The sequence below is a fragment of the Patiria miniata genome, unplaced genomic scaffold, assembly GCF_015706575.1.
Source record: "Patiria miniata isolate m_02_andy unplaced genomic scaffold, ASM1570657v1 HiC_scaffold_20, whole genome shotgun sequence".
NCBI lineage: Eukaryota > Metazoa > Echinodermata > Asteroidea > Valvatida > Asterinidae > Patiria > Patiria miniata.
This window is the reverse complement of record NW_024037059.1, coordinates 35,017,597-35,043,320: the sequence shown is the minus strand read 5'-3', so window position 1 is coordinate 35,043,320 and position 25,724 is coordinate 35,017,597. Positions and strand designations below refer to the sequence as shown.

At 41.3% G+C, this 25,724-nt stretch overlaps 1 protein-coding gene across 1 annotated transcript; it reads right to left on the bottom strand.

Annotated features, from left to right (window-relative positions):
- Window positions 1-427: 427 nt before the first annotated feature.
- On the bottom strand, window positions 428-24,583 carry LOC119728085 (monocarboxylate transporter 13-like). Its single transcript, XM_038200158.1, has 8 exons — window positions 24,431-24,583; window positions 17,068-17,176; window positions 16,189-16,314; window positions 5,844-6,140; window positions 3,605-3,966; window positions 2,714-2,975; window positions 1,369-1,512; window positions 428-692 (listed from the first exon to the last, which is right to left on the bottom strand). Exons 1-8 carry the CDS (start codon window positions 24,581-24,583, stop codon window positions 484-486), a joined length of 1,662 nt encoding a protein of 553 aa, XP_038056086.1. The 3' UTR covers window positions 428-483.
- Window positions 24,584-25,724: the final 1,141 nt, after the last annotated feature.

Here is a 25,724-nt window from a genome sequence, read left to right as displayed (position 1 = left end):
CTCTTAATCACCATTGACATTAACCGTAGTGAGAAGTAGGTTTTTATAATACAATTTACATACTAATTGAGGTCATTGGGCAGAGAGATCGAATTTTATTCCAAAGGAGGGGTCCCTGGTGTCGTACGGTTGAGAGGTGTAGGGATGTTCTAACTTTATTAAGATGAAGCTTATTTGACGACCTTGTGTCGTAATGAAGAATACCTGTGTTCTTTACACACAAAAAAGATATAATATTCAAAGGCAGTATTTTTTTATTTTTATTATACAATAGAGCACACAATATATATTTATAAAGATCATATACAGATAAGGTGGTGAACTTAACAAATAGCGGGGCAGGATTCCCTAGTTGTTTAAAAATTGCTGGTAATATAATTGGCTCTGTTCTCTCCTTTAAACTCCAAAATCTCATGCAAAAATGCGAGAGAGCCCACAATATACTCTTGACCAAGGAAGGATATATTTTTATATATAGCATCTCTAAACTTGCGTGTCTTTATTGTTGTCTGTGTTATGAATTGGCGCGTATTTAGTATCGTGCATGACAACGTTGATATCTTTCTCGTGGGTTCTGCGCCTTAATCTCCGTTGGATTGCAATGAGAAGTAAGGAAGCAGCTGCAAACACGAAAAGACCCGCTATGGCTACCAGGCTGAGGGTGTAGTCTCCTGTCAAGTCGTACAAACCACCTACAGATTGATAATGAAATAATAAGTAAAATGCTGGTTATTTCTCTTGTGAGGGAAATAATAATCTGCGATTAAGGCGTGCAGGTTGGCCTATTACCTAGCGAAATATTTCTAATTTCCGTTCCTTTAAAGTAAAGTTTGGTACAGTGTTATAACTATGCGTTTCCTATAAGGCGCACGTATCCACCATTATTGGTTCTCAAGGTGCTACATCATCATTACTCCTGACCCAAAGACGATCTCAGCTCCCTGGAGGAGTATATAGCTCGATGCTGCCATTTCAGCGCAAAGCAGCTAAATTCAATCACAATAATCGTCTGTGCCCTCACAGGTACCATTTACTCCCGGGTTGGGAGAAGCCATGAGTGACAAAGTGCCTTGCCTAAGGACACAAGCACCACAGCCCCAGGCTGGACTCGAACCCACAAACTGCAGAATTACCTGCAGGCCATGAGTTCAGTGCTCCAGATCACGAGGTCACGGCCTATTTTAAGACATGTTCAGAATCTACAGATACTTCGAGCTGTTGGGAAGAAAGTTATCGTGTCAGTTGGCAAATTTCTGTTCTCGGCAAAACTCGGCTGAGAGCAAGTTTATTCTGTTTGGCACATTCTGTTGAGGAGCTAATTTCTGTACTTGGCAAATCTCCTTGCTTAACAAATTTCTATCACCTTACCGGCCAGTGGAGCACTTATTAGAACCCCAATTCCGTACGGTATCTGCACCAGCAATATGACAACGCTAATCCCGAAGTGGTTGAAAATCTCCATGGAAGCCGAAATGAATGTAGCGTAAAATCCGGCCCGGCACATCCCGAAAACTGAAAGTAAAAAAAAAGCTGCTTAAATCTCATATTGCCAACCCTCCAAGTCTTCTGGAATTCACAACCTTTTCAAGTTTTGCAAAACCACTTTTGCCCATAGAATTCGCTGCATTTTCGAACATTGGCTTTCCGGATTGGTTTTGGCGAGTCAGTGGTACTTTTGGTTCGCGCTGTGGTAGTTTAAACCTTTGCCTTACACTTTCCGTGGCTCGGGTTCTATTCCCGCTGGGGCTGACATTGCCGATTGGGTTTTCAATCCCTACCTGATTTCGTGGGTATCCCTGGCATATCCTGCTGGGTTTCTTTCCAACTTTATAACGGAAAATTACTTCACTTTCTATGGGCCTTATTCACGGGTCGGCCATATTGAATTGAAGTTAGGTAATCTTAATTTTTTGAACTTGGGAAGAAAAAAGAAACAACTTAATTGGTAATCAATTCCAGTGCCTGAATAAATAATTTTAAATTTGTAATTCAACATTCACGAATGTTTAAAGCCATATTTAAAAAAAAAGATGACAGTAAAAATAAGGCTGCATTGTGCCTGCATAAATAATCTGGCGCCATCCCATTCAACAGTTAACAATTAATGAAATACATTCAGGGAACTCGACAAAAATGGCCAACTAGTGAATACGGCCATATAGCGCGTGGTCACTTTACACTCGGGAGCCCCCTTCAATGGAAAAAGCATTGTAGGCGCTAGTGTACAAAGCAACTGCCCCGTCGCGTGACGGTTTATCTAAATAATAGCTAGCAATATGCTTTCGCCATTGATCTGAAGGGATCCTTCGTGACAGGATTACTTGCTTGCTCGCTCGAAATGGTTTATAGGTTTGTTCAGGCATCTAGGTAACAGTGCCAATGCACTGTCTTTGATTTCTTAACAGAAAGAGTAGAAATTGATTTTGAAAAAAAAATTGATAACTTTTTTTTCAGACGGTTTATGCTTTTATTTTTCGAATAACAAATAATTACACAAACTTACAAAGCGCTGGTATTTAGATTAACATATTCACAGTGCTGGGGTCTTCAACAACTAATACCCATGGTAAGCTTGAATGAAGTTTTGAGTCAAGTTGTGAAAGAGTCATCGTCATCTTAGGGCTTTTGGCAGATTCTAGAGTACATGCACATAATACAATGTGCCCAGCAGGCACATAGATACCGTTGTGGCTACCATCTTGGCTGTACTTACAAAACGTCAGTGCCAGCATGGGCGGCAAGGTCGATGTCAGACTCAGAAAACCAGAAAGGACAGCCCCGCCGATGAACGAACCGCCCATGACATACAGTTTCAGGAACGGCAGCGAATCGCCGATGATCCCAACCAGAATCTTGCCCGTGATCTGGCCGAGCGAGAGAACCACTACAGCCAGCGAGATATTGCCCTCAGTTAGACCGATGCTGTCCATGAAACTCGACTTTGAAAATAAAAAAACCATGGAATAAGTTATATATCAACTGATGTGATTGGATTCAATTTAATTCGATGCAAGAGACATACACTGGTTTCCAGGCTTTGGAATGGTAGATCAGTGTCCATCACAAATTCTCGCATGTCCACGCATGTCCTCACAAGGCCACCACAGGTCCTCCAGTCTCAATTCAAGTCACAAACTATTTTCAAGAACTAGGACAAGTCATGCATGGATACACTGTTGGAAGTTGCTATCGCCAAGAGTGATGGTTTTCAAGAGCACCACCACTGGTACGATGTGTTTGGAGGCCAATTCATAACACGCAAACGCCAATTTACAATAGGCCTTATCAAATCCACATTGTGATCATATATATATATATATATATATATATAGTAAAAGAAAATTCGTAAACGTTATTCTTTAAGATATACATGCACAGAATTACACTTTTTAAAGTCGATTTGGACCCAAATCAGGGTAATACATTTCCGGGTCAAAATTACACTTTTACGAGTCAGAATGACATTTGTCTGGATCATTTCCGGGCCATTTTGACCTAGAAATCTTGGCAAAAGTGACTTAGTAAAGTCTAACCTGAGACGTTTTAGGGTACAGTTGGTGTGACAGTTTGAGTGTCTTTACCATCAATCTGGTAAGAGTCTTACCAGATTGATGGCGTGGAAAGTCCACGCCATAGCTCCGACAGCGACTCCCATGACCATGAGCCAGGGTGCTAGTTGCCGGTAGAATGGGACCAAAGCCGGGGTCGGTGATGGCGAACCATCCTGTATGTCACCGATCTCTTGGAGTTTGTCGTCCGGGTGCAACCCGGTAGGTTGCAACTCCGTTTCTGGTGCACCCCTATCGCCCTCCCGGAGTTTCAAGTCTGGAACAGGCGGGGGAGTAGTCATGAAGAGCCCGGCGAAGAAACTGATGACGAAGATGACACTGGATGCCATCATGAAGGCGTGACGCCAGCCGTATGCCGATATCAACGTGTTGAGTACCAGTCCGGAGATCAACATACCTTACGATAAGAGAGGGCAATATTTAACTTCGCTCCCAGAGACTACATTCAACCACAAGACAATAACAGAGAGCAGCTAGTATTAAGTGGTACTGCTTGATGCCATGACAACGAGGTTTGGATATGGTATGATGCTTTGTAGGCTCTTTTTCTATGGTATTTTTTTTGTACAGCCTTCATTCTATGGTATGTGTTTTACACATTCCAAGCTGTGTGTTTTGCAGTTTGGTTTTTGAACATCCCTTTTTCTATGGTATGGTCTTTGCAAAGCTCTTCACTCTATGGTGTAGCTTTTGTACAGTTCGTTATTCCATGGTATGATATTAATTTTGTACATCTTACAGTATAATGGTATGTTAATGCACGAGTTATATTCATCTGACGGAAAGAATTACTGTAAATTACTGTAAATACAGCGTGACCCAATAAATATTGTGCATGAAGAAATCGCTGAATTTCTCAAAAGCTGGTTAGATTAGCTGATCAAATTTTATAGCATTTTGAAGCCGATGGTCCGGTCTTGTTTATGTTTGGTGAAAAAATCAAGAAAATCCAACCATGCAAACCTATGTATTTTTCGACCTGCACAATGTAATTTCCACACTTAGTATTTGGTTGTACAGGGTGAGTAAAAAAAAAGCGGAATCCAAACACCAAAAACTATATTTCATATTTAAAAAAATAGGTAGCATCAAAAAATAATGACTGAAAAGCCAATTTCATAAGCTACTTTTAGATGAAGAATTTACGGAAATTGCTCAATCCGTTCAAAGAATATCACCATTTAAACCAGGGTGACCGTTTTAGCCGATTTTCGGCTAACTGGGACGGATTTTTTGTTTCAAAACGAGTTTGACAGAAAATTTGACAGAATGGATTTTTTTTGGGCAGATTTCTGGCAGAATTCTGCAAAAATGGATATTTGACAGAACAACAGCATAATTTGAAGAAAAATGGTACATTTGTTAAATAAAACAAACTTCAATCTTTTCAAACAAACCCTTGCATAATGGGTCAGATTGGCTTGTCTTTGTGCTGAGGTTCACGATTCCAGACTTTGTCGTGACGCAGACCTCGTTTTGCCTGAAATTTACGCAATTTCATAACATCTCTATGTGACTATAGATTGTTTATAATGTAATTTGAACCTTAAATAAGGCAATACTACAACATCTGCAAAAAAAGGTCGCGAAGACAAAGTGGTGTAAATTTGATGAGTTGGGGGGGGGGGCAAATTGTCCCTGCCCCCCTCTAAAACTGATAAATCGAGAATGTGTTGAGAAATACAAGCATTTTTTTTGGCAAAATCTTTTTTGCCCCCCTCTAGAAAAAATCCTGGCGACGCCCATGATCATATTGTGTACTACAGTTGTTGACAGTTGTTGAAACAAGTATTCTGTGTCATTTTCTTCGTTGTTCCAAACGGTGAAAACACACAACAAATTGCTTGTTTTGGACGAAACAGGTTTTAGGGTAAATGCTTTTAATTGGTGATATTGTTTGAACGGATTGAGCAATTTCAGTAATGTTTTTTTGTATCTAAAAGTAGATTATGAAATTGGCTTTCCAGTAATAATTGTTTTTGGTGCTGCATATTTTTTTAAAATATGAAATATGAAAAAGTTTGAGGGTTTGAGTTCCGCTTTTTTGACTCACCCTGTATATACCACTTATTTGGTTATTGGTATTACGCACTGCTTGAAATATTGCATGGCCTTTATGTTGCACTTATAAACAAGACCACTTGCTTTAAAATAATATAAAATTTGCTTAGCTAGTAAGACAAACATTTTAGTAAATCAGCGACTTCTTCATGCACAATGTTTATTGGGACACGCTGTATGAATGTCAGTAACAAAACTAAATTCACTACATACCACTTGGTGTACCGACTATGATGACCGAGGATGCGCGTGCACAGTACTTCGTCGGAAACCACATCAGACTCAGTGTGTACCCGGCTTGAAGAATGAAGCTGTCCCCAAGCCCCACGACCACCCCGTAAGTCAGGAACGCGTATCCCAGCGACGGCACGAAGGCGGTAGCGAAGAACCCCCCGCAGTTCAGCAACACTCCCACCAGAATGACCGTCCGAGGGCTCAGCCGCCGAATGAGGGCGGCAGCTGGGATGCTTCCGAGGCACGTCAAGGAGTGAGTTACGCAGCCCACCCATCCTGTTTAGAAGGGATACATACTTTTAGACAAGGTACCAGTTTTAGAAGTACATGTGTATTGTAGTGATTCGTTTCTCACCTTGTATATCTAATGAGTCCTTTTCGACTCATACAAGGATCTTCCACCAATGCCCGGATCTTCCACCTATGTGTCCGGGGTTTTAGATAAAGTGTAGATACACACAGGCTAGTCGCTCTGGCTTGGATCCTTTTCTGTTTATTTTCTGTAAAATGACGAGGCCATCAATAAGACATGTTGAGTTGCCTTCGTCACTTTGTAATGTGTAATGATTAAAGCTAAATAACAATAATTACAAAATTCTTAAATTAAGTTCACTGGACAAAATCACGATAAATTCAAACAAATATCAGCCATCCTGGCTAATCTCACAAAGTTATTTGCAGAAATTGAGGAATCAATAATTGAAAATGAAGAACAAAGAAGATATTGGAATAATGGTCAAATAGTTCGCGCCCAAAAGTCTGGAAGGTTTCCGCCATCATGAAAATATCACTTAACTAGTGAGTCAAAAATCAGTGATTCCTATATTTTAACATTCACAAGCAACAGCTACAAAATGTTGGAATGTTAGAGAGCGTTACACTTTTCAAATATAGGATGCTCCTGGACTCAGTGTATTCAGTCTGTTGGAGTGTAGCCTAGTGGTTAGGGCTCATGACTCATGATCAGAGTTCCAGGGTTCGAATCCAGCTGCTGAATACTTTTCATCTCCACCCAGGAGTATAAATGGGTAATTAGCTGGGGAAAAACCTGCAAGGGCTGGCATCCCTTCGCATCATGTCATAGTCCAGGAGCCAGCCCGGGGATGTTTATTTGCCAGAAATGTACAAGTGTGTTGGTGTGTATTTCTGGAAAGATTACACCTTGGGGTAGTCGAATTGCCTATTGTTATGGTTTCCTGGCGGTGGACCTGGATACCAGGAGCAGATAAGTAACGTCACATAAGAAAAAAAAAATACGGCCGATAGCAGCATTTAGAGGAACGCGGGCCATCTAAGAGACTTATTTCCTCTCAATTATTGCCTTATTCCATCAATAGATAAAAGTTTAGAAAAAAAAATTAGTAATTTGATTTGGATATTATTTTGACCTCAATAACCATATAATCATGTTAATTACTGTTTGTTTTCTAGCAACAGCATCTTCCTTGGCAACAACCCTTCAGGGCCTTCTTAACTTAATAATAATATAATAAATGACCAAGTGCTTGGTGGGTATTTCTTGAAAGGTTATACCTCTTGCGGTATTCAAATGGCTAGACGTAATGTTACCTGGCGGTGTACCTTGATACCAGAAGCAAATACATGACGTCCATATGGAAATGAAACATAAGGCTGATTTGTACAATTGAGAAAACTGATGCATGTTTGAGAATTTGCTTTATTTCAAGTGAGTTCACACAAATTAATGAACTCAAAGACGAGATCTTTGAGTAATTTTAATAGGATATCCCTTCTCCAGGACCCATACCGGGTGAGATAAAATGTTGCGGAAGATACCGTAATACCTCCTAGCCATGAGGCGCTAGTCCTAGGAAGAACCACTCACAAGTTGGAAGCTGAGGAACAGTGTTGAAATCGAGTACTTTTTTCCGAGCACAGAGTACTGCCGAGTACTAATAGGTTGCCGAGTACGAGTACGAGTACGAGTACGGGTACCTCCGAGTACAAGAATGAGTCTCAGAGTACGAGTAATTGTACTTTCGATTACGAGTACGAGTACTTGTACATTGTGCGTAATTGGCCCAGGCCCAGTCAGACCGATAAACAGACAGACCCACTCACGACTAGCTGTTAAATGTGTTTGTCTGGACTTGCACAGAAGAAAATCAGGAAATCTCGATTTCTCAACAAGCCAATCAACCATTTCAAACTGAAAGTATCGATAAAATAAGGCCATGGTAAGGGAAGCTATAACATCCCCCCCCCGAGTTCTGCTTTTCGAGTACGAGTACTTTAATGATTGAGTACAATTTCGACATGTCGAGTACGAGTACTTTGCTGCCCGAGTACGAGTACCGTCATTTCGAGTACGAGTACTTTGACATTTGAGTACGAGTACGAGTGCGAGTACTCCAAAAAAGTACTCGAGTCGTAAAGTACGAGTACCGAGTACGAGTACTTCAACACTGCTGAGGAACTACAGGAATCATTGAACTGGTGGCGGATAATGAGGAGTTAACGAGCAAAGGATCAATTCTGGCAAGGACGCTTGTGAAAACGGGGAAGGGAGGGACTATGGCCTTGGGTGTTCTTAACCCTGGATAAAGGGAATGCCTCCTTCGGAGCGGAACCATGGGGTCATCTCTCACAGGTTCAAGAGGGAGATGTGGAGGAGGTGTAGCTTGGAGCTTCAGCGGCAGGAGGCACACAATCCAGTAGTGTTCCCCATCATCTCCTGGACTTGTGGCAGCGCAGCACCGGTGACTTACAACCCCAACACCACGAGGCGGTAGCCAGCCTCCTCACTGACTCCGCCGATGTCTTCTCGAAGGACGATCTGGACAATGGGAAGTGCGACTTCATAAGACACAACACTGAGACTGGAGATGCGAAACCGATAAGGGAAATATTCTAGCGCCATCCTTCTTGCAACCAAGAGGAGATCGCCAGACAAGTGGAGGACCTACTCGAGAGAGGGATCACTGAACCCTCTGACGGCCCGTTGGCCTCCAACATTGTATTTGTGGGCAAGTTACATTGGGGCAAAATATTTCTGCATATCCAACCAAAATTGGTTACACATGACTCGTGGCTCAGACTCGGACTCGACTCCAGTCCCATTTTCCATGACCCGGACTTGGACTCGAGTCACGATGACAAATGTATCAGATTCGGACTCGACCTAGCGGACTCGAACTTGGACTCCTACTCGACCTGCGTGACTCTGGACTCAACCAAAATTACCACAAATCACTGGTTTTTTTTCAACAATATAATTACACATTATTTTGAAGACTAATTTTCCCGAGCAAGCGATACAGTCAGTGTGCGCAGTGTATAGAAGAAATGCATCTAGGTACTGTACATAATACACACGCGGCTAGCAAATTCCCGATATATTGATTTTGGAAATCAATGCATCGATATTGCGTAAATCCAAGCTTGATACTGTTTGGTACCAGATTATCCTTTCCAGACACTGGTACCCTGCCAGGCAGTACCTGGTGTGTGGTGCTGTACAAGGGCGGATCCAGGGGGGGGGGGGCCAAAGGGGGCCATGGCCCCCCACAAAACGAAACCAATTTTTTAAATTTTTTATGTGACATCGCAATAAAGGCAGGCAATGAGTACACCACCATCTTTTCCTCAAAAAAAACATTGGTTAAAGTGGTCAGAAATTGCCTCAGATCGCACCACAGAGCATCTAGAATCCAAATTTTTTCGGGGCCCTTAAGCGGGCCCCGAACCCCACGCCGTAATTTTTTGACCCACTTTTTTGGGGCACCAAATTTTTTTTGGCCCCCCAAAAAATTGTGTTCTGGATCCGCCCTTGGTGCTGTATTGGTTATGACAACCAATCTGGTTTTAGAGTGATAACATGTCAACTCCTTAATCAGTTGGTGTTTAAATCTGACGTGCACATGGGCACTCAGTTCATCTACAACCTGAAAGCGGTTTTTAATACTGGTAGTATTCGTAGTTTTGATTACTTCTAAAACCATACATTGCATAAGTGTACAATGTAAACTAACTTTAAAAGTCTTGCATATGACTTTGATAAAATATAAACAGTAATTTCTTGAGCAATTTTAATGACGCATAATATGTAGATAGCAAAACTTGTTTGGCATTGACGGGAACCGAGTAGGCTATACCGAAATGAACCGTTATTTGTAGAAGTCCCTTTTTAATGTTAACTGAGATCGATCGTCTTCATTGGCTTATTCTATGATGTTATACATGTATTTCTAGTTCATTAAATAAGAGATAAGCTATGACAAAATGGAAGCATTTACACTGTGATGTTTCAGCAATACCTCAATATTTTTCTTTCCAATATATAATACTAAAAGATGACTCGTGACTCGGACTCGACCCTGGTGACCTCGTGACTGGGACTCAGACTCGACCTATATGACTCGGGCCTCGGACTCTGACTCGGGGAATGCCCATGCAAAATCATTTCAGATTTTCAGATAAGCTTGTGATGCCCTTTAACGCTTGAAGCTGAATATCGAACACAATCGGTTTGCCTCGTCGCACACGTAGGCCTACGTACGGAAGTACAATGTGCACTTTACTCCTTTTATTGTATAAAAAACTGCCGTTGGACATTGTTCAATGAATCAGTACCGTACACTACATGTTGACATGCCATGGGGAAAAACGTATTCCAGCATCAATAAGTAGGCCTATTGTATTAGTAAAAACACCAATGGTTTCATGTGTGTTTGGGCAAAACCTGTGGTTGTGTTTGGTGAATTCCAAAGGCATGGACTGTACATATTAATACTTGAAATTAAACCGACCAATGCATGACGCCTTCTTTTTTTGTGAGTCACGGAGCGATCTGAGATCTAGACTGTTTTTTTTTTTCTCCAGCAATTTTCAGGGGAAATTTAGAGAAGGTTTGTCGAAAAGTACAACAAAATGTTATCGTTTTAACAACTTGAAGATAGCTACACTCCTAGAGGTAGTAATTGTGATTTTCTACCCAGTGGCGTCACCAGACTTTTCAGTCTGGGGGGCACAGGGGGGGGGGGGGGCACAGGGGGGGGGCACCAGCATTTGATGGGGGGGGGCACTTAGGTGGATACGGATCGCCGTCCTGGGGGAGGGGTCTAAGGGGAGGGGGTGCCCCCTTCCCCTTTGGAAAATGTTCGCATACGGAGAATGGGCTAGATGCAAAATGGTGCGACATTTGATGCTAAATTCGATCTGAAAATATCTCCAGAAATTGCTATTTTTGAGGTAATGATTTTAACAACGCGCAGAATTTTGCAGAGGATAGGGGGGCACCAGCATTTGATGGGGGGCACTTAGGTGGATACGGATCGCTGTCCTGGGGGAGGGGTCTAAGGACCCCCCCTCCCCTTTGGAAAATTTTCGCATACGGAGGATGGGCTAGATGCAAAATGGTGCCACATTTGATGCTAAATTCGATCTGAAGATATCTCCAGAAATTGCTATTTTTGAGGTAATGATTTTAACAACGCGCAGAATTTTGCAGAGGATAGGGGGGGGGGGGGCACCAGCATTTGATGGGGGGGGGGGGCACTCGGGGGGGGGGCACTGGGGGGGGGGACTAGGTTTTCCGGGGGGGGGGGCACGTGCCCCCCTGGCCCCCCCCCTTGGCGACGCCACTGTTTCTACCATGGTTGTTATTAACCGAGTGAGCAACTTTTACAGTTAATATCAAGTATCAAGTTTCAGATTTGAAATTCGGGATTTTTTTTTTTATTCAGGGAAGTTAAAACGCATTGCTATGAAGCCCGGGAAGGGACATGGTGGAATTTTTTTTTGGAGTTTGCTAATTCGTTCGCACGAATTAGTAATTCGTGGGAACGAATTAGTAATTCGTGGGAACGAATTAGTAATTCTTTCGCACGAATTAGTAATTCGTGCGAACGAATTAGCAATTCGTGCGAACGAATTAGTAATTCGTGCGAACGAATTAGGAAATTCAAAAAAAAAAATCCACCCTGTCCCTTCCCGGGCTTCATAGATTGCTGTGTGACTGGCAATTGGGAAGAAGTCCAGCATTTGAGGGCAAAAATAATCCCACCTGTTATGGCCGTATTTGTACCAAACTCCTCCTGAAAACTGAGCAGGTACATGTGGTAGTTGTATATTGGTCCTATAGCAAGCGCAAGCTGCAGAGAGGCGATCACGACGACTATCCAGCCCCACCAATCACGCAAACATCTCGGCAGCTTCATGATGAAGTATTGTCCAATCAAACCCTCGGATCATCAGGTGCTTTATGTCAAAGAAGTGTACTCTTCCGAAAAGACTCTTCCTTTAATGAGCAAACGTACTTTGTCATCCCCGTAAACCGCTACCCGACTGATATATTCATAATTCAGGTCACACTGTACATGCACTGCTTCAGTGAATCGTTTCTGCTTGTACGGAATGACTATCATTTAATATAAAACGGTACAACGGTACTTTGTACATTGCACTTCGTACTTTCATAACCTATGAACCGAAGTCATGCTTTCGGCTTCGCCTTAAAGGGAAAATACAACATTTGCAAACATCAAAAAATAAAACTACCAAATCATTTTGAAATACCTTGCTGGACTGTTAGTGAATGACAGTGTAAAGCATCCTGTAAAATCACGGCACCTGGTATACTCTCATTTTCAAGAAAGTGCTATTTTTGTATCAATTTCCAACGCTGATCGGCCGATCAGCGTTGGAAAAAACTGGCTTTTTTTTACAAATACTGGCCCCAATTGACCATCGCACTTGTTTGCAATCGATTACACACCTATGAACGGGTACAAGCCAGCTAGACTGGTTCCCTGACCTTACAATTCCCCAATGTGTGTAAACTGCTCTGTTTCTTCTTATATGGAGTCAGGGAACCAGACTACAGGAAAATGATTGTTTTTCTTGGTTTTTATAGCATTTTCGAACCCAAAACCTCAAAAAGTCAGTGTAACTATATTTGCTATATATTCCCAACCCCCCAATTCCGTCCATTTCTGAAAATTGCAGCAAAAGCAAATGATGTATATTCCCTTTAACGAATACTTCCTGTTCAAAACAGTCGCAGGAGGTATGATCTTGTCAATCACCGGTCTATTGACGGAATTCATCTTAAATGTGTTCAAGGTAGCGGATAAGCATAGCTGTAACCAGTGGCGGTTCTACGGGGGGCTAGGGGGCTCTAGCCCCCCCCCCCAAAAAAAAAAAACCCCAAACATTTCCATAAAAAAAATGCACTAGGAAAATGTAAGAATTTGACGTACCTAAGTGTCCGGAGAAAATAACCTGACTATATTTCAGCACGCCTCCCTGAAAAAAATTCTGGATCCACCTTGCTAGCCCCCCCCCCAAAAAAAATTGGCTCTAGAACCGCGCCTGGCTTTAACACTTCCCTCGGCAATCAGAACCAGTCCTGGGTGATATATCCATACAACTCCACTACATCGAGAATTAGACAACAATCTGAACGATACTCTTTGATTTCCTAAAAAAATTGCAATCAATTTTCCTTAGCATAATGCAAAACATATCAAATAGTGTGACAAAGAGAAATAAGAAACAATACAATTTTATTGGTATAGATGTGGTAGTTGAAGGTTAGTCTTAAAGCGACTGCAAAATGCAGGGAGGCGGGCACGACGACTTTCCAGCCCCACCAATCACGCAAACATCTCGGCAACTTCATGATGAAGTTTTATTCAACCCAAAACCCTCGACTATCAGGTGCTTTATGTCACAGAAGTGTACTCTTCCGAAAAGACTCTGACTTTAATGAGCAAACGTACTTTGTAATCGCAATATACCGCTACCTAACAAATACATGTATATTCATAATTGATGTCACAATATACTGCTTCAGTGAATCATTTCTGTTTGTATGGAATGACTATGACTTTAATAAGAAACTGTACTTTGTAATTTGTACAACGCTACAAGACTACATTTATAATCCATAAACCGAAGTCATGCTAGGCTTCGTCTTAATGAATACTTCCTGTTCAAAACAGCCGCAGGATAAGACATATTAAGACGAATTCCGTAAATACACCGGTAAATAACAAGACTTGTTATTTACAGGTGTATTTACGGAATTCGTCTTAAATTTGTTTTAGGGTAAAGAATTGTAATATATAAATAAATAAATGAGGTACCAGATAAGCATTGCTGTTACACTTGCCTTGGCAATTAGAGAACCAGTTCTTCGTGAAATATACCCATACAACTCCAATACATCGCGAATTAGACAACAGGCTGAACGATACTGCAGGAATTTTTGTCCATACTGCAGGAATTGTAACGAGTCACTGATTTTTGTGACTCGAGTCGAGTCGAGTCATTTTAAAGAAGTGACTCGAGTCGAGTCGAGTCATTAGGCCAACAAGGTCGAGTCGAGTCGAGTCGAGTCACAGAGTGTGGTCGAGTCGAGTCGAGTCGAGTCAAGTATTTAGCTCGAGTCAATTCGAGTCACAAATATTTGAACACTAAATTACAATAAAAAGCAACAAACACAAGAGAGAAAGAATACAAGGCACCTATCTATTACGGAAATCCAAAGACATAAAGTATGCGTATGCTGTATGGTACCCAACCAACAGTTTCCATTGCTAGCTCACGTCACAGATAAGAAGATGTGAAACTTCGGTCTTATAACTGGTTTGGCTTCGGGTCAAGATTTTGTTGTTCGCTGATCGCTGACAACGTTAAAACCTAATTGCATTATACAAAACTGTTTCTGATTATTTAAAGGTGGGCCCGTCCGTATCCATTTTTTGGTGTGAAATCGGGACATGAATTTAGCCAGCGTTCCACCAAGAACTTCAAAATCGCCCGAAACCAATGATGAAACCACGGATTGAGAAATGCGTTTTAAGTCTGGTTCCGGGTTTAGCATTACATGTTATAGAACCACAAGTTAGGAGTCCGCGACACGATGTATGTTTGTTGTTTCATTATGGAGGAAGGAAACAGACTGCCGCTGTATATAAACGTACGTTATTCGCGAACATTAACGTGACGTGAACAAAAACTGGCAACGCGAACGGCGCAGCGTAAGTCATTGCAAATATTTTTCGCAAGTAAGTTTTGCTTTTATTTTGGGACTCAAGTCTTATTAGCCTTCCTCGAGTCGAGTCGAGTCATTCTGATGAGGGACTCGAGTCAAGTCGAGTCATTTGCTCGCAGTGACTCGAGTCTAGTCGAGTCATTTACCCGTCGGGACTCGAGTCGAGTCGAGTCGCCAAAAAATGTGACTCGAGTCGGACTCGAGTCGAGTCATTGACTCGAGTCATTACAACTCTGTCAGGATTGGAATTGATTTCCCTCATTTTTCAATCAACGTTTATTTCCAAAATGCCAAAAAATTTAAAATAGTCAAAGAAAGAGAAATAACAAACAATACAATCAATATTACTAAGAAACTATGATAAAAAGAACAATAAACTGAGTTGCAATTATGGAGGCATCTACCGAAGATTAGGGCCGATATGGAGATGCCTAACCCGTTACATTAAAAAAACCTGAAACAAAATACCATTACCAACAGTGACAGCAAAATACCATTAACAACAGTGACAGACTAACAATCGGGCAAACATAGATACAATCTATACACATGGGATGAATATAAATACAATGTAATAGGCGATTGATTAACAAAAAAATGTAATGCAATGGGGAGGAATAATCATGCAACTATAAGTAAAAAACATAATCGAACACAACATCTAAATAAACGTTGGAATCGGATCAAATTAAATAGCAATGAAAGAATATAAATACCTTAGAAAAAAATTAATGGAACATATAGGCCTACTACATTACATTAATATACGCAATTGGAAAAAAATATTATGAAAAAAAAAATACAGGGTGAAAATACTAGGTGAAAGAGTATGATACGTAATGGGAGATATTATATTGTTTTTAGGCAGATTTGAAACGGCCCACAGAAGACTGTGTTTTTAAGGCTGTGTCTAAAGCCTTCTCAAAAGACGAGGACCACAGAAACGAAGAGTGTTCATGGAGAAACTTGTGTGAGTGTAAGGGACGTAGATTGCTTCTAGGACGTGAATTATATTCATTAATGTCATGCACAGAAGTGAAAAGGTCGAAAATAAATGAGGAAGAAGCTTCTTAGTATACTTGAGCATGGAAATCCTTACTTGAAGTTTGTTAATATCCGTGAGTGTCAAAGCCCGGCGCACACCTTCCCAATTGTGCCGTTTCACCAGATCATCGGGCCATCGCGTGCATCCGAGTTGTTCAGAGGTGTGCGCTGAAAATTCGGACTGATCTGACCGAACCGGTGATTTGGTAATCCGGTGAATCGGTAAAGTATGAAATGTGTGCGCCGGGCTAAGTGTGTTACGTTTGGCAAATTGAGATGCAGTGAGTATGATCTCGTAGTTGTGAGAGGGTGCAAAGCCTGACGGCTTACTCCTGAATGACCATAAGGGAGTGTAGTTGATTAGTTCTTGATTGTGCCCACACAAAGCTGCAGTAGTTCAGGTATGGAAGAATAAGTTTATTGTAAAGGGTGAAAAGAGTAGTCGATGGCAGAAAGGTCCGGAGCTTGGATATAACACCTGTATTGCGTGAAACGATTTTGGTAAGTGAAGAAATGCAGTCACTCCACGTAAGGCGATCATTACAACGCCTGAGAATTTGGTACAACGGGCGTTCGATCTTGGAGAGTACCGTCAATGTAAATGGATGGCCCATCAGGAGAAGAACTTGCAACATGGCTTTATGAACGAACAAACAATTTGTGTTGTTGGCGCGGTTGCTTTTATTCGGCAGTTCAGTGCATGACATCGGACAGCTGCAATCGACTGAATGCGAACTTGTCCCGTACGCTGATTTCGGGTGTAATTCAAAACGTGACTCGGCTATTTCTGAATTGAAACCGAGATTCAGAATATTGTTTTCTCGGGAAACACAGCATTCACAGAGTTACAACTTCAGTATGTTGGTTGTTAAGCACCCGTCTTTGGAGTTTGAGCACTTTTATCGCTTCAAAAAAAAAATAAAATGCACAAACGATCTACCCTGCCTTCGACGAGCCTACTTAAGCATATCGGCTTACATAATGCATACATAAAGTGTGAGGGATTCTTGACGCTTGGTGCTTGATGCGTAGACTCCTAAAAAGCACATTGCTTCTCCAAGGAGAAGAAATCGAGGTGACTCAAGTTGTGCAGTTGTGCAGGTGCGGTATAGATACAAGTGCAAGTAAAAACATCCTCACTTCTTAGAGTTGCTGGTGGGTGGTGGTGGGACGCATGTCTCTCACCGCCGGAAGGGCCACTGCCTGAAAAGCTGCAACTGATGGTGCTATTACTGCTTCCAGCTGCAGCCTGTTCCATATTGGTATGGTGCGGACGAAGAATGAGAATTTGAATGAGTTTCTAAATGCCTGGACTGGTTGATTGTAAAGATGATGTTGGTGTAGTGAATTTTGTAGAACATGGTGCACTGGTGTAGATTCGTTTATTCTCAATGTCTATAATCCACTTTTATCTTCTCAGATGAAAAGGTGCAGTGCCTTCTGAGGACTGGCCATTACTCAAGTGACAATAGAAGTCCAAAATCTCTGATCATGCGTATGTAATACAGCAGACCAAAGGCTTCTCGGTGAAGGCGCTCTACGTACCTTAACCTTTGTTGTAAGCATAATTTATGTGTATAAAGACCAGGCAGTGACGGTTACATCTGCAGCTCGTTGTTTGCTTATTGTTGCCCACGGCTGTTTTCATGGCGAAATATGGTTATGGTTTCCGACCTGTAAATCGACTCCCATAGACGCCAGTGATAATTACGCGTACTTCCAAAAATATTTTAAAATACTCACAACTCTCCAATGTGTTTGAGAAACCCATCAAATTAAACCTTATTGTCTGATATTTATTTTCTGTTTAGTTTTTGTTCAATTATCGGATGACTTTTGGGAGACAAATCCAATCGCCATTTTGAAAAATGATGCCTGTCCTCCATTTCAAAGTTATAGAGCAGTTTTAGGGCCAAATTTCATGCGAATTTCACAGAAATACGAGTTCACACTCCTGTGTATGGCTTCCACCAACCTTTTGTTTTTTAAACAACCCTTAAAATTCGTGGCCCACAAAATGCTCTTATAAAAAAGAATTTGAGGGCATTCAAATTGTGATTTGGCCCGCTTAGGTAATTTTGGGCCTATTTTCAGGTCTGCACCAATATAGCCTAAATGTTGCTATTTCTCCCAAAACAACTTGTACGGATAGAGGAAGGAGCCATAACTTATATTTTATCAATAAATTTGGATAAACAAATCTCCGAGTTCGATATCAGGCCTGAAAATAGGCACTCTGCATGCGCCCGCCCTGCTGTAGGGCGCACGCACCGGGCGTTAATTGAGTTCCAGCTCGTTCCAACCCCAAATCAACTCCTCCCCCCCCCCCGCCACCCCCCATTTTCCGAATTTGCTGTAATCAGCTGATGGCCTATCGGCCCCCTAAGATTTGGGAGAAGTTGTTGCGGAACCGCCCTCCTTGACCCCATTGAAATGCTGGTCCCCCCTCCAAGGTCCCGCCCACCGAAAAACCATTGTCGCGGCATATAAAGCGCATGCGCGGCGATCGGCCATTTTGAAAACCTATAGGTTTCAGACCTGTAAATCGACCCCCAGTGATAATTACACTTACTTCCAAAATATATTTAAAATACTCACAACTCTCCAAGGTGTTTGAGACATCATTCAAATTAAAGCTTATTTCCTAAATCTTTCATTTTCTGTTCAATTTTTGTTAATTATCCGGGTTTTTTTTGGGAGAAAATTCACTCCGAAAAGTAGTCCTGTGGCCCATCGCCATTTTGAAAAATAGAGCAATTTTACGGCCCGGTTTCACAGAAATACGAGCTCACACTCCTGTACACGGATTCCACCCATCTTTTTCACAAACCTTAAAGTTCACCGTCCACAAAATAATCCAATAGCAAAATAATTCGAGGGCATACAAATTGTGATTTAGCTCACATAGTAAAAAGACAATTTTGGGCCTATTTACAGGTCTGCACCCTTCACACGACGGGAGCGTGGCGTCCAACAAGAAAAGAACGCCCTCTCTTGTGCCCATTTTCCCATTATTTTAGTAAACGTTGATAGACTTGCATTTGGTGTAAATGGATCTGTGGACTGAACATTAACCAATTAAAAACATGCGTGTAGACTGAGTAGTAAGGATAGTGGGGGTGCTAGACTTAAATGGAAAATCTGCGGCGAGCCCAGGCTCGCCGCTCTCGTTTCAAAAATCCCCAACGTCAAATTCCCCAGTCCAAAATCCCCCAGTCAAAATTTTTAAAATTTTGAATCAAAATTTTGATCAAAATTTTTAGATAAAAAAATCTCTGATCTAAATTTTGATTTTAAATTTTTAGAAATTTGGATTTAAATTCTTAAAAATCTAATCTAAATTTTTACAAAAATCTGATCCAAATTCTTAGAAATCTGATCAAAATTTTTAGAAATTTGGATCCAAAATTTGAGTATGACGTTGGATACCGGATCAAAATCTCCCGCGGCAAAAAAATCTCACCAAAATCCCCTGTGGCAAATTCCCCCGATCCTAATTATAGTCTGACGTCTCCCCCGCGGCAAACGTCAGGTACCAGCACCAACACCCCCACACCCTAAAGGTGGGGCTGAGGGTGACACTCTAAGAGGAAAGGTATAACTCGGTGGATCGTCTCCAAAACTATCGTAGTGTTTATTTCCCGAGAATTTGAACTTGTAAGTTTTTTGATAAGAGATTTTTTTTCCTTTGCCAGCAGTTCGTCTACCCGTATTTTAACTTCTTTTTCAAAGTCTGTATCGTTTTTAATCTTTTGAAGCTTTGTGCTGGTCTTTGTTCTGATTTTTTGCTTAAGCTCGTTAAATTTTGCGAGCTCTCTTGTAATCAATAAGAACTCTTCATGCGATATATCCCCATCGTTGATGGCCTGAGACACATATTCTTCAATCGTGTTAAGTTTAGAGTCAGCTAATATCTTAATCTGATCGTGCTTTTTAAGCTTGGCGGATAATCGCCTAGACGCGATTCTAAGCAGAATATCTGCACCAAAAGCGCTTATAAACGTTCCTTCTAGCACTAATCCAACGGGGGCTGATATAACACCTAAGAGAGCGGGAATACTGACAGCCCCCGCTATAGCCCCCAATCCTTCTAATCCTATCTCTACGTAATTAATCGTGTCGATCACTCTCTTTATTTTTTTATAGGTGCGCTCTCTATGGTCTCTCTCTTTCAAGATTAAAGATCGAATCTCTTCAATCTTTTTAAGTCTGTACACTTTTGTTTCTTCGTTACTATTTAATCGGAGTACATCTCCAGAAATATCGGGGTATAAGGCCTTACTATCTATACTCATGTTTTAATATAAAAAGATTTTAAAATTAAAAGATCTCCAACTCTATCATTATACTCACACCCTTGTTGTTGATGATCTGTCCTTTTTCACCTATGATTGAAAATGTAAGTTTGTCGATTATACCGTTTTTAAGTTTCTTGAAATCTTCGACTCTATCAGGCTCGGGTTTGCGCGTAGCCACGGGTATGATTTTTAATATGTCAGACGGACGACCATCAAAAAAGTTTTTACTCGTACTTAATTGCGGGCAGCGAATAAACAAAAATTTAAACGGATTAACGTTGTAAGACCCCGTATATACCACTTTGGGTACCAGTCTTCCTTTGGGTAAATTGAGTAATCGAGAGACTTCTCTGTTTAAGCGCAATTTGAGATTTACGTCGGTTACCACCAACGTCACATTTTTAGATTCTCTAAATATTCGAAAACTTACCCCGGGTATAGAGTTTAAAATGAAATCAAACCAATCGACGTCGTACCACCCCGGTGGTATGGTGACCGAACCGGTGACTCCGGCTGGTAACGGCGCTAAAAGACTCGGAGAAATAAAATCTAAATCATCACCCGACACGATAAGACTTCCCCGTATTGTCACCCCAGCTTGTCTAATTACTCTCGCTCTAGGTTTGCTTATTGTACCTTGGATATATTCTAGCGCTATCCTTTTACCTTCATTGATAAAGCCTTTTTTTTCCATTATAATTGTTATTAAAAAATTAATCGTATTGATTTGTACGTCGGATAGTGTTCCTTTATCTCTCTTTTTAATGGTTAAAGTTCCTTTTATTCCTTCTATTTGTCCTATTTCGTTTTCGATCGATTCTAAAGCAGAGTCTAGTCTATCTTCTTCGTACGCTTCTATAAGATCGTTTATAACTCTGTTGAAAGTATTTTCGTCGTTAATTAAATAGTCGTAGGGGTACTCGGGTATCAACGATTCAATAAAATCTCTATCTGTTCTTACTGCTATATTTGAGTCAACCTGTTCGTATCTTCTATCATCATTAAGTCTTTTAGCTGGTCTCCCATCTATATGCGTATACCAATCAATCTCCGTGGCGCTGGAAATATTAAAATATCCGGGGTTAAACGTCACCCTTCTTACGCGTACAGATTTTTGACCGTTTAGATTATCTACAACGTCTTCTAATTTAAACGTCTGCTCATTTTGAAACAAGTGAAACGAATGCATTTATTTTAAAGTCCCTTTATAATAAAACTAAAATAATGAGTCAAGCAAAGTTTTTAAACAGCACTAAACCCAGTGAACTGGAAGTTATAGTTAATAATACCAAAGGGTTTTTAACCTTGTTCCCCGACTTAACCTCAGACTATAAATTACCTCGCATCAAAACGGATGAGGATGTAGATCGTTGGAAATCACACCCCATGTCGTTTTATCAAAATCAGTTAAATTTTGCGATCTACTGCGCTACTACGGGCTGCGGTGTTGGATTCGATCTTTTAAACGCGAGCAACCGTTACGTTTGGGCCATCTTTAACTTTCATTTATATTTTACGGTTAGAAAGATCCTGTACGACTTTGCCGCTCCTTTACCAGGAGATGACGCATTTAGCGCTCTAGACAACAGTTATAATCTCAGAGCTTTTACCGATACCTGTTTGTTGTTTGGCATAGATCAAAACAAGTCTTTTAAACAGACGAGAGACACAAACTCTAACGGTTTAGGTATAGCTTATTATTGGGACACGTCTTACGTACCCGTACCCGGAAACGATTATGATACAACCGACCTTAATCTCGAGTATAGTGAGTATCGTAAAGATATGATGAGTGGAACTAAAATGGGGTTTGGTTTGGACGATCCACCCAAGGGTTCGGGGCGTTATAGCGATTACACCGTAGCCTTTATCGAACAAAATGAATCAGTACAAAAGGCTTGGTTAGACTTCATCCCCGCCAAGAGTTTGTTTACCTCCGCGGGAATCATAAAGATCAACGAATCGATCAGATCTTACGTGTACGCTTTACTCGGTGCGCAGGCTCAAACAAAAACGAGCGTGTTAACACCGGGCACCGGATTAGACGCTCAGAGACAATTTAACGTCATTGTTGAAGATATCATCAATGCAGTAGACGACATGGAAACGAGTATCAATCAATTTCAAGACTCTTTGCAGTATGCCAGAACGCCTTTAAATTTTGTCGTGAAACCGGGGTTGTACCTGATCCCATCGGATATGAACTTGAGGGTTGGAACGCACGACGGCTATAACAACAATCTTCAAATCGCTACCCAGATTATGAAAACTGGTTTGGTGCCAGATTTAAACTCACAACCTCAACCGGACGACTCTTTTGATGACACCGATGCCGTCGCGCCACCTACACCCCCAGAGCCTATGACGAACGATGTTGTTGCACCAGCACCAACACCAGCACCTACACCCTCACCAACACCTACAGTTTTAACACAGGAGCCCACGAAACTACAAACTCACCAAGACGAAAAATTATCGTTGACGGTAGGAATATTAGCTATCGTTGGCATGGGTATTTTGGCTTACGAGGCAACGCGATAAGTCACACTCTGATCTCACCAAAAAAAATAAGCCTTACCAACTTTGTGCTGGTAAGGCTTATTTTTTTTTTTGGGGTGTTTAAACTTGATTACAACTATTACTACCATCGTTTTTGCAGGTATGCAAACACCAAGGCTCCCACACCCAAAAACAAAGCCCACACGTGTTCGGCCAACCACGATACGGACTTACTCAACACGTTAAATATCCAACTCAGTACGCTGCCTATGATACCCGGCAGAGCACCCAACGCGCTCACTCCGAGTTTTTGAAGAGCAGATGCAAAATTAGCGAGTTGTTTTGAAATCCACTCTTTGATACCGCCTTTTGGTGTTGGTGTTGGTGTTGGTGTTGGCGATGGCGCGGGTGGGGCACCCGCGCCTCTCACGCTAGCGACGATGCTACTCACTATGGTGCTGATGGCTAAACTAAAAGCGACTAAAATACTCACTAAGGTCACACCTTGTTCTCTAAACAGAGTCCTAATCTTTTCTGCCAGAGTCGTGTCGCTGTCTAACATTCTACCAATCGTTTCTTTGATTCTAATGATCTGACTTCTGAGTCCTTCTGCGTTGGCTTTTGCGACTTCTAATCTAGCGTCTCTTTCAACGTATAATTTGCTCAATTTAGCGTTTAACTCTTCTCGTTCTCCTTCGCTGTGAGATTCGTTGAGTTCTTGCTTTGTAGCTGCTATCTCATCATTGAGTTGATTGAGACGAGCTAAATTCAGTTTTAGGTTACCACTTAACGTCTGAAGACTTTTATCTAAACCCTGGAGTTCTCTGAAATTTAACCCCTCTGTTTGAACTTCGATGTCGCGCGGCAAATCGTTTATAATCTTGGTTATCTTATCGGCTTCTCCGGATAGTTCTTCCATGGTGGTACTCTCGGGTTGTACTTCTTTAAGTTCTTCTTTTGCTTTGGCAACTGGTGTTGTTTTATAGTTGTCTAATATTCTACCAATCGTTTCTTTGATTCTAGTGATCTGACTTCTGAGCTCTTGTTCGTCAATTTTTGCGACTTCTAATCTGGCGTCTCTTTCAACGTTTAAGTCGTTCAATTTATAGTTTAACTCTTGTCGTTTTTCTTTGCTGTGAGATTTGAAAAAATCTTGTCTCGTGGCTGCTATCTCATCATCGAGTTCTCTAAGACGAGCTAATTTCAGTTTTAGGCTACCACTCAACGTCTGAAGATTTTTGTTTAACCCCTGGAGTTCTCTGTAATTTAATCTTTCCGTTTGAGTGTCAGTGTCGCGTTGAAAATCTTCTGTTTGAACTTCGATGTCGCGCGGCAAATCGTTTATAATCTTGGTTATCTTATCGGCTTCTCCGGATAGTTCTTCCATGGTGGTACTCTCGGGTTGTATTTCTTCGAGTTTTTCTTTTGCTTTGTCAAGTGGTGCTGTTTTATAGTCAGCAATTTTGAGGATGTTGCGAATAAATGAGATACCATAATCCTTTTTTAAGGTATTTAATTTGTAATATAATCTTTTATTACCCCGTCTAAAAGTTAATTGTTTTCGACTTTTATATGTTAACATATAGATTTCCGTCTTCACCAATTTCAAAGTTGTTGTAGTCTGAAGGCGGGGGGTCTATATCATTTTCTTTGTAAAATGAATCAACATCTTCTTTTAATATTTCTGTAGATAAACTGCTTATTACCCCCGTGCCCAGGGCGTTTTCTATGCCTATCGGTTGTGGAGGAAATTCAAAGTCGTCATCTACATTAGTCTCTTCTTCATAGTCATCGTCTTCTTTGTCTTCATCGTAATCGTTGTCAACAACGCGGTCAAAGTCATATCCTCCTTCAGCCATTTAAATAAAACCTATTTAATAATCAACAAAAGTTATACCGTTTTCATTATACTGCCTGGTAGTATACCCTGGGCCACCAACCAATTTTGCGTGGCCAGAGCTCCACTTATAATACCTGTCAATTTACCCGCATCTTCTACGCTTAATCTACCTAAATCCGGCGCTTTCATTCTGAGTAGTTTATTTCCTACCATGGCGTATCCCATCACCAGACCTGATATGACGGCTCCGTGATAAATCGTATTAGCTATTCCGTTGGTGTCAAAGTTACTCATCTTTTATAATAACTATTATAATTATTATTTTATTCCATGTCTAGAGTCTTAGGCGCGCTGGGTGCGCTGGGCGCGGGTTGCGTTACTACCGGCACTGGCTGTACTACAGACGCAGTTGCTTTGTATATCAGCAACCCCACTCCTATTATTGACGCTATGGCACCCCACATCGCCCAGCGCGTTGGGCGCGCTGGGTAGCCTGGTGTGCTCGTAGCTTCGTCTGATGTCACCATTTTTGCTAATTTTAACTTCATTTGCCTATTGTGCTCAGCTAAAGCTTTACCCTGCTGTATTCGTTTAGGATTTTTAGCCTTAGTCACTCTCGTTACCGTCGACACCGACGTTACCGTCGGCTGAGGCGTCTCTGTCTCCGCTGGCGTTGCTGTCTCTGCTGGTTGAGCTGTGATCGCTGCTGGCGTCGCTACTTTCTGATCTTCCATTTATAATACCTTTGTTAAATTTTAAATGTTTTGTTGTTATAATCGTAGCAACTAGAGGTGATAAAAGGGTTCCGTACTTGTAACAAATGTCGCTCAACATACCAGCCATACTCGCGCTTATAATAGGATCAGAACTCAAGTCGTTGGTGAGTTCTTCTTCAGAATCTATAGTGACGTTATATCCTAAAACTTGTACGGGTGTAACCACAGCTAACACGCGAGAGAATATACTTAAAGTATACCTACCAACGGTTTGAACAATTTCACTTCCAAATTTAGTTTCGTACAGATGATACAGCTTGTCGAGTTCTTTGCTGTCAAGAGCTTTGATACGCTCAACGGTGTATTCCTTTCCCAAGTACTTTCTAGAGTTTCCGGCTGCTACGACACCGCACAAACGATCTTTATGTTCTTCGTTGTGATCTT